The following is a 15,694-nucleotide window of genomic DNA, read 5'->3' as shown; positions in this document are numbered from 1 at the left end:
ACTTTAAAATATGCAATGTCACCTCAGTAACAACTATAGAAAAATAGACAAATATAGTGCAAAATATAGCAGATATAAATTCTCAAAATGGACACATTTTGATCACTAAACTGAAAATAAAATCATTTTTCCTACCTTTGTTGTCTGGTGATTTCATGAGTCTCTGGTTGCACTTCCTTCTGATTGTGCATCCAATATTCTTTCTTTCTGCTTCCTGAACGCTTCCTCTCCTCCGGACCTCATTCCATTCCCCAGCCAACATCTCTCTGTCCCTTCATGAGTCCAACTTTTCTTCCTTTCTCCTCCACTCCCCATTGACAACATGTCTCTCTCTCTCTCTCTCTGTTCTTCTCTCATTTCCTCCCTTGCTGCAAAGGGAGTGGGGAGAGATCCAGAGTGCATCTCTCCTAGTCCCTCTACTGCCACATCCAACATTTCTCCCTCCTTTCCCCCAGTCCAACATCTCTTTCTCTCTGCTTCCTGAATACTTCCTCTCCTCCAGTTCTTATCCCTTCCCCCAACCAACATATCTCTCTCCATGAGTTCAACTTTTTATTATCTACCCTCTCTCCCTTCTCCCGAGTGTGACATTTCTCCTTCCCTCCCTATCCATCTCTCATTCTCCATGAGTTCAACACTTTCTGCCTCCTGCATGCTTCCTCTCCTCCGGATCTCATTCCCTTCCCCAACCAACATCTCTCTCTGTCCCTCCATGAGTCCAACTTTTCTTCCTCTCTCTTCCACCCCTACTGGCAATGTCTCCCTTTCTCTTCCTCCTCTGATGATTTTGCATCTCTCTGTTCTTCCTCAGGGTCTCCCCCCCACCCTCGGTATTTGTTAAGCTTAGGGGGTACTTGACTTGAAGAAGTTGAGAAACACTGGTTTACAGGAAAACCTACCACTGTTAACTAAAAATCTGTTCAGGAAATGTAGGTCTTAAACTTTTCTTATCCTGTGGTGCTATACCTATACAGCCCTCAAGTCACTGCATTGAGCCCCCTATCTACTTCCACATACAGTTCTAGCCAAGTGTATTCATTCTGCAGCTCCTCACTGCCTTTCCTCTCTTCCTAAACCTTTCCCACATTAACCAGTTCTCCACTGTGAATACTTGGTCCTATATTTTTCCACTTTGCTGTGCCCTGGCTTTGAGTAAACTTCCTCAGATCAATATTGAGCTGCAACAGTCAGCATTGTTTTAAATGCCAACTGTGGTAGTTATAAAAAAAAAATGTAGATATTTGATGCTGGTATCTAATCTTACAGCAGTTGAGGCAGTTTGTATGGATATTCAACGGTACTATCCACAGAGTGCTGCTGAATATTCTGGTCAAACACAACAAAAAACAGGCCACTAAAAATGTTTTTAAAACCTTAAACTGACTTAGGTGCTCAGAACCAGTAAAGATAGTAAGAAAATCACAAACGGGGCAAGCCCCTGAATGTGCTTTCCAGTGTCTATCATTGCACCAATTTTTGTTATCAGGAGAAGATATAATAGTATCAAAACATGTGCTTTCTTCAGCCAGCTCCTCGATCTGACTCTTTAGAGAAGTTCCAAGAAGCAGAGATGAAGGGGGCTTTGGAAGTGTTGCAGCGCTATAACTTGCATTCTGTTATAGAAGAATGGTTTGCGGAGGTATTACAGACAGATCTGCAAGGAAGCATTGCCCCTGAGTTTTGGAACTGCATCACACAGTATGAAAACACAGTAGAAGAGCAGCAGTGCACCCTTCTGCTTCTGGATGCCTTCTGTCTTCTTAAGCGTCGATTGGATCCCTATTTGAACAGTCTGGACATCTTGGAGAGGTGGACAGCCATGGGTCTGCTTCTAGGGTGTGGAGCTCAAGGCCTTCGAGAGAAAGTTTATACTATGTTTAAAGCTATCCTGTTCTTCTCTACCACAAAGACTTTACAGGACATGATCCAACAATTTTACTGCCGCTCCTTTAAGATCTACATGAGGCAAAGACGAAAGCGAGAGGATGTTGCAGCTGAGGGTATGAATGAAAATGAATGGGAGAGTGATGCAGAGGATGGAACAACTGAGGAGTCTGAGTGCAGTGGTTGTGAAAGTACCAAGGGAGCATGCTGGTGCCATTCAGCCATGGAGCAGTTTCAGCAACTAAGTGAGATCTTGTAAGTACTCATGCTGTGTCACAAGATTTAAAGAGTGATTTATGTAACTCACACTTTTTTCAATAGTAGCTCAAGGTGAGTTATGTTCAGGCATAATAGTTATTTCACTGTCCCCAGAGTTCTTGCAAAGTTTTAGCTAAGGCAGTGGAGGGCTAAATGTCTTGCCCGAGATCACAAAAAGCTATAGTGGGATTTGAACCCTGACTGTCAGCCTACTGCTTTAACCATTAGATCCCTCTTTTTCCCTCCTATGATCCTGTAAGTATTCAGACTGTGTCATTAGAGCCAAGGCTTTTATGACACCTGTTGCACCACAAAAGGAAAAAGAATTTGAAAATCATAATATTAGCCATGTCCTGATTTACACAGACCAAACAAGCTAGTCTCTGTCCCTGTTACCCAGGTTTCCTAATCACTGATGGGCCCCAGCCTCTTTAACCTACTTTATAGCACTTCCTAAGATGATTTGTATGTTTACTAGTTTCCTGGAAAAATAATATATTCATAACTGAAATTTAATTGCAGAAAAAAAGCTTATCCCAGGACAAGCAGAAAGCATATTCTCATATGTGGGTAACGTCATCCAAGGAGCCCCGATGCGGACAGATGACAAGCAATCTTGCTTGAAGAACTTCAGAAAGTTTGCGACTGCCGCACCGTGCATGTGCAAGTGCATTTCTGCCCGATGTAGGGCACGCGTCTCCTCAGTTCTAGTTTTACTGCAGAGCTGAGAAGCCATCACTTCAAAGTTCTGTGAGAGTAAACTCGTTTTTGTTTTGTTTTTTTTTTGTCTTTCAGCCGCGGCTCGTGTTCTTTTTTTGCATACTGGTCGCTGCACGCGTGTTTCTTTTTTCTTAAAAAAAAAAGACAGAGAGGTTTATTTTCGCATTTTGACGGCAGACTTCAATTTCTCCCTCCATGTCCTGTCCAGTCACCAGATTTAAAAAAATGTAGACGGTGTCAGTGCGCAATATCAATAACAGACCCCCTTAATTGGTGCATACAGTGTCTGGGACCAGACCACTGTCAGGAATCTTGCGTACACTGCGCTACACTTCAGAAAAGATCTCTCAAAAAGTGTCGGGTTCAGCAAGAAAAAATCTTCGGGGTCATGGATCTAACTTCGGACAAGCCATTGATCTCGATCAAGCCTACCTCGTTGACAAAGTCATCGTCCTCAGGGAAAGCATTGAAGACACTGACATCGCCGGACAGATCGATGTCCAAGTCGATGTCACCAGTCCAGGGTAAGCTAGTTAAGAAGCCACCAGCTTCCCAGACGGAGTCTCAGGCCATTCAGGCAGCGAGTCTAGTTGTGCTGGCCACTCAGAGAAGCATCATCATTGTTGTCTTCCTCCACAGAATGCATTGCCAAACCGATGATACCAGCTTCTCCATTGGTATCGGTGCCTGCTTTAGAAGATATGCTTGAAGCTATCTTGCACAAGGAGTTTGGTAAAATGTTTGCCAAGTTAGCTCCTACATCGACACCGCTACTGCAGACCAGCCTGAGCATCGCTCTGCAGATTTGGAGGGTGTCAAACCATTGAGGGTGTCTCAACATGGTTCCAACTCCTTGAGTCATACCTCGCACCATCGATCCAGGTCACTGAGATCTTGGACCCCAGGTAAACTTTCTGCTTCTCCATCGAAGCAGTATCATTCTTCGGGCCACGCTTCGGTGTCACCTCGACATCCATTGTCGAGGCAGGATCAGGATCCCTCTAAACATCGTTCTCCGAGGCAGCACTAGGATCTTTCTCACTACGGTTCTTCGAGGCACAGATCATCCTCGCCAAAGCAGCATTTGTCGAGGCATGGCTCCTCTCCCAAGGGCCGCTCTTTGAGACCGAAATTGCCCTCTCATGAACATTGAGCCTCGACGCATCGTACACCATCGCCTCGCCTCAAGGTTACAGACTCCATTATCAAGGCACCATTCAGCAGAGCCTCGTTACCAGCTGTACCATGGATCCTGTATTTCGAAACCCTCCTCCCCGATGTCTAAGTCAGAGCAGTATGTTTCTAAGTTTATACCTGATTCACCAGCACGTTCTTCCAAGATGAAACGATCTGCTTCTCCTGTTCCTTCCAGAAGTAGATATTCTTCTACGTCCTTTCCTCAGGACTCAAACATCCATTTTCAATATTCACGCGAGGCTTCACCTTCTTTTTCAGCAGTACAAGGTTCTTCAATGACAGGTTCTCATTCTCCATCTCCTCAGGAGGAACATTCCTCATCTGAACCAGTGTCCTTCACAAAGTTCCTTTGTCAGATGAGTAAAGATCTATAAATTATTCTAGTAAAGAGCATTTAGAGGAACTGGAAATGCCTCATCCTCCCAGAGAGTCTCTTAAATCTTGATACACTCTATTCAGTTCCTGCAGTGCCAGCAAAGCTGGAATCTCATTATAAGATGGTTCATTGTAAAGGGTTTAAAAAGTCCCAACTCTTACACCAATCTCTCATGGTTAAGTCATCTTTGAAGAGATGTAATCCTAAGGTTTATGCAGCATCCCACCCGGACAAGAGGGGAAGGACCATGAACAAATTTGGACGTAGACTGTATCAAAATTCCATGATGATGAATAGAATTTTGAATTATAATTTTGTCTTCACATCATATCTCAAATATTTGGTTAAGACCATGCCCTCTTTTTTCAAGTACTTACCTTCTCATCACCTGTCTGAGTTTCAATACATGCATCATACTCTGGCCCAACTTCGCATTAATATGGTTCAAGCAGCATATGATGCTTTTGAGATGTCTTCACAGGTCACTGCTTTCTCAGTGGCCATATGGCGCTTGGCTTGGTTGTGCACTGTGGATATGGACCCTAATCTCCAAGATCGCTTGGCAAACATCCCATGCTAGGGGAATGAGCTCTTTGATGAATCCATTGAGCTGCTACAAAATGATTGTCTGAACATGAAAAATCATTTGCATCTTTGGTTAGACCAAAGTCTAAGCCCTCTGCTACTAGAGGTTTCAAGCTCTCTTTATCTTACCAGAGGCATTATCCTCCAAGGTCTGCACCAAATTCCAGACCATCACCTAAGAAACAACTGCAACAACAGCGTCAGCGGAAACCTCAGACTCCAGCTGCGGCCAAGCCCATACAGTCTTTTTGACCATCTCAGCCAGAATATAACTTCAGTCCCATTGTCTCTGTCTTATCCTCTTCCCATCGGGGGTCGTCTCCACCATTATTATCACCGATGGGAACTCATCACTTCCGACCTCTGGGTGCTCTCAATCATCAAAGAAGGTTACTCTCTTCACTTCCTTCAGATTCCATCAGATCACCCACCATAAAGGTCTCCTTCCAATTCCTCGCAGACCCCCATTCTTCTCCAGGAAATACAGGCTCTGCTCACTCTCAATGCCATTGAGAGGGTTCCCCTGGAACAGCAGGGCACGGGGTTTTACTCCCGTTATTTCCTTGTTCCGAAGAAGACGGGAGGTGTGTGACCCAACAGACTATTTGGTTTCTATAAAGTTTGAGATTTGAAATCAACTTTCTCAAATCTCAGCTGCAGCCCTTTCAAACTCTGCATTTCATCGGAGCTCTTCTAGACACTGTGTAGCTCAAAGTTTTTCTTCCTCAACAGCTTCAGGATGCCCTTTTGCAAATTTGTCAAAAGGTGTCGGCTCTCTCGTCAATCTCAGCGAGACACGTGATGATTCTCCTGGGTCACATGGCCTCTACAGTTTATGTGACTCCTTATGTCAGACTTCACCTACACATTCCTCAGTGGACCCTGGCCTCTCAATGGTTACAGTCTGTCGATCTTCTCTCTCAGCACATTGCAGTAACATCTTCTCTACAGCAATCTCTTCAATGGTGGATGCTCTCATCCAATCTATCCAGAGGATTGCTGTTTCAACACCCCCTCATCATAAGGTTCTCACAACAGACTCATCAACTTATGCTTAGGGGGCTCATCTAGATGGTCTCTGTACCCAAGGACATTGGTCCGCCACGGATCGTTGAAATCACATCAATCTGTTGGAATTCAGAGTGATCTTCAATGGTCTCAAAGCTTTTCAGCATCTTGTTCGCGATCAAGTAGTACTCATTCGTACAGACAATCAAGTAGCCATGTACTACGTTAACAAGCAGGGAGGAACAGGATCTCTACCTCTATGCAAGGAAGCTCAGAAGATTTGGAATTGGGCAATTCCTCACAACATTTTTCTCAAAGCTGTCTACATTCAAGGTGTGGAAAATTCTCCGGTGGACAAATTTAGTGCAACCACACGAATAGACACTCAATTCTCCATCTCTCCATCACATTTTCTCCCAGTGGGAGACTCCCCAAGTAGATATGTTTGCATCTCCCACAACAACAAACTGCCTCAGATCTGTTCTAGAATATACTCTCCACATCGTCTGGAAGCAGACGCTTTTTTCCTGGAATGGACGGATAAATTCCTGTATATTTTTCCTCTGTTCCCTCTCATTTTCAAGACACTTGTCAAACTCAAACAAGAACATGCCACCATGATTCTAATAGCTCCTCGGTGGCCCAGACAACCTTGGTTCTTCTCTCTACTTCATCCCAACAGCAGGGAACCACTACTTCTACCAGTTTTTCCCTCTCTGCTTAAACAGAGTCACGATTCTCTTCTTCATCCCAACCTGCAGTCTCTACACCTGACAGCTTGGTACCTCTCGACATGATTTCAAACCTGCAGTTTTCTCAGTCTGTCAGAGACATTTTAGATGCTTCCAGAAAACCTGCCACCAGGCAATGTTACAAACAGAAGTGGACTAGGTTTTCTGCTTGGTGCGATCTTCATCACTCTACCTCTTGTCTTTGGTTCTGGATTACCTATTTCATTTATCTCAATCTGGACTCAAGTCCACCTCCATTTGAGTTCATCTCAGTGCAATTGCTGCTTTTCATCAGCCACTAGAGGGGAAACCTCTCTCTGCTCATCCTGTGGTTTCCAGATTTATGAAAGGACTTTTCAATGTCAAACCACCTCTCAAACCACCTCCAGTGGTTTGGGATCTCAATGTTGTTCTTGTTAAATTGATGAAGCCTCCATTTGAACCAATGTTGACGGCTCATCTCAAATATCTCACTTGGAAAGTAGTGTTTCTCATTGCTCTCACGTCTGTTCGCAGAGTTAGTGAGCTACAAGCTTTGGTAGCGAATCCACCTTTCACAGTATTCCATCATGACAAGGTGGTACTCCGCACTCATCCAAAATTCTTACTAAAAGTTGTTACAGAATTTCATCTCAATCAATCAAATGTTCTTCCAGTGTTTTTTCCCAAGCCTCATTCTCATCCTGGAGAATCAGCTCTGCATTGGACTGCAAACATGCTTTAGCCTTCTATTTGCAAAGGACTAATTCATATAGATCTTCTCCACAATTTTTTATCTCCTTTGATCCAAACAAGTTGGATCTTCCTATTTCCAAGAGATCAGTCTCCAATTGGCTGGCTTCTTGTATCTCGTTTTGCTGTGCTCAGGCTGGTCTGCAACTTATTGATCATTTCACACATAGGGCCTATTTTACAAAGCCGCGCAGTAATGGCCCCGAAGCCCATAGAAATTTAAAGGGCTTCAGGGCTGTTGCCGCATGGCAGCTGCTAGCTCGGCTTTGTAAAACAGGCCCATAGACTACTGTAATTCACTATATCATGGAATAACCCAAAAAGAAACTCGTCGATTGCAACTAATTCAAAATACTGCGATCAAACTTATCTATAAAGCCAAAAAATATGACCACGTTACCCCACTTCTCTGAGAGTCACACTGGCTACCAGTCTCTCATAGAACAACTTATAAGATTCTCCTCCTAATCTTCAAAATGAAGACCTTTCATCTGCCTGCTTTCTTAGACAAATATCTCTTTTACCATACCCCTACTAGGGCCCTCAGATCTACCAATCAGAATTTATTAACAGTCCCCTCAATCAAGGACCTATATTATATTAGAAACACCATTTTCTCCGTAGTCGCACCTTCACTTTGGAATACAATCCCATCACACTTCCGCAGTGAAAATTCGCTAAATAAATTTAAAACAAACCTTAAAACATTTCTTTTTAAAGATGCTTATCAAAATCACAATTAAGAACTTAAAAAAAGGGAAAACAAGAATTAATGGACATATAAACGCTTTCAAGAAGAGATATCCCCTTCTCCCTCTTGTTGTATCCCCTCCCTCTTTCCTCCCTTTTATTTTTACTTACACATTGTAATTCAAAATCTCCCTCCTCCCCCAGCACCTTTCGTTTCCCACCTGTCTTAACTTCGTCCATGTCCTACACCCCTCATTTTATTTTTATTTTTAAGCTATTTTAAATATTTTAACTCTTATTATTGTAAACCATCCAGATACTTGTGATGGTCGGTATATCAAGCTATAAATAAACTTGAACTCCTTGGTCAAAAAATTCTTCTTTAGACTAAGACAACTAAGAATGATTAGATCTCTCCTAAGCCAAAATAATTTCAGAACGGTTGCACAAGCCATATTACTCCCATATCTAGACTATCGTAACTTTTTGTGCTAGGACATCACAGAGAAGAAATATCGAAGATTTGAACTACTACAGAATAGTGTGGCTAGATTAATTTTTGGAATATGCAAATTCAAGAAGGTTAGCATGCTATTGGGAGAGTTACACTGGCTGCTAATGAAAGAGTTCATTTCAAGATCGTTCGCATGGCCTACAGAGCAGTTTATAGAGATAACTCTAATGGACTAGTATCGGGCATCAAGGTTCCCTGTTGCTTCCATTACTCAAGAAAGACACAATGCCTCAAGCTGACATTTCCTTCCCCCCAACCAAGTTCAATGGATAAACTATTTGAATATACCTTTTGTATTCCAGGATCCCAAACTCTGGAATAGTCTACCAATAGTCTACTGCCTCCCGACGCCCCCCCACGGCTTCCCAGTGACTTTCTGCTTCTTCAGGGCAGCTCCACAGCTACCGGGAGCTGCCCCAACGAAAACCTTGCCTTCCGCGGTAGGGGAGAGAGATTGGGTCAGCGTGGGAGACTAGCTCCGCCTCCCGACGCCCCCCGCGGCTTCCCAGCGACTTTCTGTTTCAGGACAGCTCCACTGCTACCGGGAGCTGCCCCAATGAAAACCTTGCCTTCCGTAGTAGGGGAGAGAGATTGGGTCGGCGTGGGAGACCAGCACCGTCTCCCGATGCCCTCTGCGGCTTCCCAGCGACTTTCTGCTTCTTCAGAGCAGCTCCACTGCTACCGGGAGCTGCCCCAATGAAAACCTTGCCTTCCATGGTAGGGGAGAGAGATTGGGTCGGCGTGGGAGACCAGCACTGCCTCCCGATGCCCCCTGCCGCTTCCCAGTGACTTTCTGCTTCTTCAGGGCAGCTCCATTGCTACCGGGAGCTGCCCCAACGAAAACCTTGCCTTCCACGGTAGGAGAGAGAGATCGGGTCTGCAACCAGCAGATCCCTTAACGTGCTGGCGAGCACATGTGCAGCAGAACTTCAGCAGCTGAGCTCACAATGAAAAGCTTGACTTTAATTTTTGCTTGCTGAAATGCTTCAATTTGAGAGCCATAGCATCTAACTTTCCTGCATAAGATGGGGGTGGGGTTGGTACTAATAGGTCCCAAGGTTGTTGCCAAGACCTGGAGTGCACTGCTAAGGAAAAATTTCTCAATAGGACTGGCCTCAGATGAATTGTGTGAGATTTGGGTTGTGAGAGTTGACCTCAACATATTCAGTACTATCTGTAATCAACTACATTATAAGATCGAGAAGGCTGATTAATGCCAATTAAATAACCTAGAAATCTGAAGTGATAGAAGAAACCAATATAACTATTGTGACAGGAAGGGACATATTAATCTGCAAATATGAATTTTCTATTGATTCTATTGATCTATTTAATAAGCGGTAACATTAAGGATGTTAATTCACTCTACCCACAACTGCACTCAGTCCATTATCTTGATGTACCCATTAGGCTTATAATCAGGAAGATAGAATAAATTACATTAAAATAATCACAAGTAATGGAAGACATCAACGTACCCTTAAAAAAAGGGTAAGAGAAGTAAAGCCTATCAGAACCACCACATCTACCAGACCTATCACATCCACTTCTGTTCCTTGTGCTTACCTCAATACTAGATCTGTAAGGAATAAAGCTTTTTTAATCAAAGATTGGATCATTAGCAAGCAAATAGCCTGTCTTTTTCTAACGGAAATATGGTTTTTCGTCTGAAAAGGATCCAATAATAAATGACCTTCTACTGGATAACTTTAAAATTCACATGCTAAATCGTGAAGACAGAAGAGGGGGAAGATTAACAGTTGTTCTTAAAGAAGGATTCAAATTTGAATTATTGGATTCCAAAATGACCAACCAGCTAGAAATACTAGCCTGTAAAATTAGCAATAAGGAACTTGAAGAATCCCTTTCTTGTATATTATTTTATTCCCCACCGAAAAGTTGGACAAAAGCTAGGGAGGACTTCTGCAAGTTTGTTCTACATAATTCAATTACCCCTTCATATAATATTATTGCAGGAGACATAAACTTAAATTTAGATGAAGAGGACAATCCAAATGCAAAAGATTTTTTAAAACTTTCTATCGTTGCTTAATTATAATCTCCCTTTACCCATACAAACACATGAAAAAGGCCATCATTTAGATGTGGTAGCTATGTCCACAAAGGAGATTTTAGATCCTCCCTTTAGAGAATGACATGGTAGTTGTTGGGTAACCCGCCAAAACGGGGGAGAGTAAGGAAGTGGTCGCCGCAGGTTCAGGGAGAAGACCATTCACTGCCCCGTGGAGCGGTGAATAGCCTTGTCTCCACAGTGAAGGGAGGGAATGCCCATGGTCACCGATCGTGCTCCCTCCCTCCATTCTGATAGCCGCCGCCCGATTGCCGCCGCCACTGAAGCATCTCCCTCCCTCCATCCTGATCGCCGCCGCTGCCTGAGCCCGATTGCCGCTGAAGCATCTCCCTCCTTCCTGATTGCCGCCACCTGAGCTCGATTGCAGCCCTGACTTACCTTCGCGGCAGGGAATTTCTCTAAACGTGCTTCTTTACCAGCAGCCGGAGCATTGAAATCATGTGTGGCTTCTGTAAAGGTTATCTCTGACGCAACCGGAAGTTGCATCAGAGACGACTTTTCCTGCAGCCACACACAATTTCAACGCTCCGGCTGCTGGTAGGAAACATATTTAGAAATTGCCTGCAGCGAAGGTAAGGGGCAGGGAAGGAGAAAGGGAAGAAAGGTAGGGTGGAGAAAAACAGATGCTGAAGAGACCTGGGGAAGGTGGGGTGAAGGAAGTGGGGAGAAGACGCTGGGAAAGGTTGAAGAGAGAGTAAGGAGAAGACGCTGAAGGGAAATGGGGAAGAGAGAGTGGGGAGAAGACGCTGGGAAATGGGGAAGGGAGAGCGGGGAGAAGACGCTGAAGGGAAATGGGGAACAGAGAGTGGGGAGAAGATGCTGAAGGGAATAGGGAAGAGAGAGTGGGGAGAAGATGCTGGAAGGAAGAAGACAGAGATGCCAGACTATGGGGGAGCGGAGGGAAGAAGATGGGTGCCAGACCAATTGGGGGGGGGGGGAGGTGATGGAAGAGGCACAGTAACAGAGCAAATGGAAGGCGCAGAGAGAAGACAGACAATGGATGGAAGGAATTGAATGAGAAGATGGAAGGCGCAGAGAGAAGACAGACAATGGATGGAAGGAATTGAATGAGAAGATGAGGAAAGCAGAAACCAGACAACAAAGGTAGAAAAAAAAAATTCTATTTATTTATTTATTTTTGGTTTAGGATAAAGTAGTATATTAGTTGTGTTGATAAAAATTTATAAACAAATCCTGCCAGCTGAACATCTCTTTCTCTAGTTCAGCAGCCAGAACTTTGATTTATAAGGAAGGAATAAGCTAAATATTACAGTACTGAGGCTTGTATGGATGCTGCGGGGACTGGGATGGGGCGGTGAATGGGATGGCAGTGATGGTGACAGGGCGGTGAAGGGGATGGTGGTGACGGTGACGGGGCAGAGAAGGGAATGGCGGTGACGGGGCGGGGAAGACGACAGTGGGCCGGGGATGGTGCAGTGATGGGGACAGATTTTTTCCTCATGTCAATCTCTACCTCTCATCTCTCTATCTGAAGGCACCTGGTGTCATGATATCTGATCTGATCACTTTACTTATTATTTTAATTTAAGCTGGTCCCATCTAAAAACTAAAACACACCCAAGGATAAAAATAGAGCATCTCACTAGGGGCCATATTAATCCAGAGGATTATTGGTCACAATACGAATTACGTGCGGAGATAGGAGAGGGAGTTGAGTTTTGGGATCACTGGATGAAAGCAAGCACATCCATTTTAGATAAAATTGCCCCTAAACAAAATAGTAAAAGCTGCTTAAATAAATATAATAAATGGGTTGACACTGAACTATTAAAAATGAAAAAATTAGTAAGACGATTGGAAAGGATCTGGAAAAAAAACAGGAAAGGTATCAAACCGGAACAACTGGAGATCCAACATAAAGGGGTCCTTTTATTAAGCCACGCTAGCGGGGTTAACCCGTCAGACATTTCATCACGCGCTTACCCCCGCGTCCGGCTAAAAAACTAACGCCTGCTCAAAGCAGGCACTAGCGGCTAGTGCGGCAGGCGGTTTTAACGCGCATTAAACCCCTATCGCAGCTTGATAAAAGGACATTACATTACATTAGTGATTTCTATTCCGCCGTTACCTTGCGGTTCAAGGCGGATTACAAAAAGGATCTATCTGGCCATTTCCAGAGGAATTATAGAATAGTTAGGGAGTACTGTAGTCAACTTGGTTCATAGGGATGAAGTAGTTCTTGTGGTGTTAGGTTGTTTTAGAGAGTGGGGAGGCGTTAGGTTGGTTTCAATTGTTGGGTATCGGGAATTTTTTAAATAGTATGGTTTTTATTTCTTTTCTAAATGTTCTGTAGTCAGGGGTCGTTATCAGCAAAGTAGAGAGTTGGCGGTCTAATCTCGCTGCTTGTGTGGCCAGGAGGCCATTATACAGTTTTTTTTCGTTTGACTTCTCTGATTGGGGGGTATGTGAATGAAGCATGGGTTCTCCTTTGTCTGGTTGAGGTAGTTCAGATTAGACGGTTATTTAGGTATATTGGACTGTTTCCATTCATGGTTTTAAATAGAAGACAGTAGAACTTGAATTGTATTCTTGCTTGAATTGGTAGCCAGTGTGAGTGGAGATACGCCTCAGTGATGTGGTCATGTTTTCTCAGAGAGTAGATGAGCCTCAGGGCTGTGTTCTGGATTGTTTGCAGTTGTTTAATCATGGTCGCGGGGCAGGGTAGATAGAGAATGTTACAATAGTCTAGTAGACCCAGCATTAGGGCTTGAACTAGGATCCGGAATTGAGTTTTGTCGACCCCAAAAAGCTACAAACAATTGATAAAAGAAAAACGTAAAGCATTCTTCTCATCCAAAATTGACTCATCCAATATGAGCTCGAATGGAATCAATACAAAATAAATGTTCAACATGGTTACGAATTTATTTGACACCACACGCTACACTCAATCCATGCATAATATGGATGTTCGTAGGCAGATAGAAAAACTAAAAACTGACAAATCCCCGGGTCCGGATGGCATACATCCTAGGGTTCTGAAGGAATTAAAGGAGGAGATAGCGGAACTACTGCAGCAAATTTGCAACTTAACCCTGAAAACAGACGAGATCCCGGAAGATTGGAAGATAGCCAACGTTACGCCCATCTTTAAAAAGGGATCAAGAGGTGACCCGGGAAACTACAGGCCGGTGAGCCTGACTTCGGTTCCAGGGAAAATGGCAGAAGCACTGATAAAAGAAAACATCGATCAACATTTTGAAAAACATGAACTTCTGATAACCAGCCAGCATAGTTTCTGCAAGGGAAGATCGTGCCTAACGAACTTATTGCACTTCTTCGAAGGGATCAACAAACGGATGGACAAAGGAGACCCCATAGACATCATATATCTAGATTTCCAAAAAGCCTTTGACAAGGTACCCCATGAACGTCTACTCCGGAAACTGAAGAACCATGGGGTGGAAGGAGACGTACATAGATGGATCAGAAACTGGTTGGAGGGTAGAAAACAAAGGGTAGCAGTGAAGGGTCACTACTCCGACTGGAGGAGGGTCACGAGTGGTGTCCTGCAGGGCTCGGTGCTCGGGCCGCTGCTATTTAATATCTTCATAAATGATCTAGAAACAGGGACGAAGTGCGAGATAATAAAATTTGCGGACGACACCAAACTATTTAATGGAGCTCGGACTACAGAGGACTGAGAAGAATTGCAAAGGGACTTGAACAAACTAGAAGAATGGGCGGCAAAATGGCAGATGAAGTTCAACATTGAGAAATGTAAAGTATTACATGTGGGGAGCAGAAACTCAAGGTACAACTATACAATGGGAGGGATGTTATTGAATAAGAGTACCCAGGAAAGGGACTTGGGGGTAATGGTGGACATGACAATGAAACCGTCGGCACAGTGTGCAGCGGCTGCTAAGAGAGCGAATAGAATGCTTGGTATAATCAAAAAGGGTATTACAGCCAGAACGAAAGAAGTTATCCTGCCGTTGTATCGGGCGATGGTGCGCCCGCATTTGGAGTACTGCGTCCAATATTGGTCGCCGTACCTTAAGAAGGATATGGCGTTAGTCGAGAGGGTTCAGAGGAGAGCGACACGTCTGATAAAAGGTATGGAAAACCTGTCATATTCTGAGAGATTGGAGAAGCTGGGTCTCTTTTCCCTGGAGAAGAGGAGACTTAGAGGAGATATGATAGAGACTTATAAGATCATGAAGGGCATAGAGAGAGTAAAGAGGGACAGATTCTTCAAACTTTCTAATAACAAAAGAACAAGAGGGCATTCGGAAAAGCTGATAGGAGACAGATTCAAAACAAATGCTAGGAAGTTCTTCTTTACCCAACGTGTGGTGGACACCTAGAATGCGCTTCCAGAGGACGTAATAGGGCAGAGTACGGTACTGGGGTTCAAGAAAGGATTGGACAAATTCCTACTGGAAATGGGGATAGAGGGGTATAGATAGAAGATTACTACACAGGTCCTGGACCTGTTGGGCCATCCCGTGAGCGGACTGCTGGGCATGATGGACCTCGGGTCTGACCCAGCAGAGGCATTTCTTATGTTCTTATGTTCTTAATATTAAGCTATATATGCACATCAAATAGCTAACTTACAAGGTAATAAAATACCAGCGGTTATGATTTGAAACTCCTTTCAAGATTTAGAATGGAACAATTATATCAAATTACATAACAAGTACACTAAGGGGTCCTTTTATCAAGCTGCGGTAGAGGTTTAATGCACGTAATACCGCCAGCCACAGGGGTTAGCACTTGATGAAATGTCCGACGCGCTAACCCCGCTAGCGCGGTTTGATAAAAGGACCCCTAAATCATACTGCATTTTGGACTCATGCCCCCCAGAAATTATGAAAGCAGCTCCATTAGACTTCAAACTAACTTTGCTGAATCATCTGACTGATAATTAAAAAAATGGA

The 15,694-nt window shown here is 43.8% G+C and overlaps 1 protein-coding gene across 2 annotated transcripts in view; it reads left to right on the top strand.

Annotated features, from left to right (window-relative positions):
* Positions 1 to 15,694, top strand: part of ANAPC2 (anaphase promoting complex subunit 2) — a 139,669-nt gene that overhangs the window by 2,772 nt on the left and 121,203 nt on the right. For both annotated transcript variants that reach the window (XM_033960663.1, XM_033960664.1), the window contains exon 3: positions 1,526 to 2,139. In XM_033960663.1, coding sequence (XP_033816554.1) covers positions 1,526 to 2,139 — 614 coding nt within the window. The remainder of the gene's footprint in view (positions 1 to 1,525; positions 2,140 to 15,694) is intronic.

This window comes from Geotrypetes seraphini, chromosome 10, assembly GCF_902459505.1.
Source record: "Geotrypetes seraphini chromosome 10, aGeoSer1.1, whole genome shotgun sequence".
NCBI lineage: Eukaryota > Metazoa > Chordata > Amphibia > Gymnophiona > Dermophiidae > Geotrypetes > Geotrypetes seraphini.
This window is presented reverse-complemented; position numbering and strand designations above follow the sequence as displayed.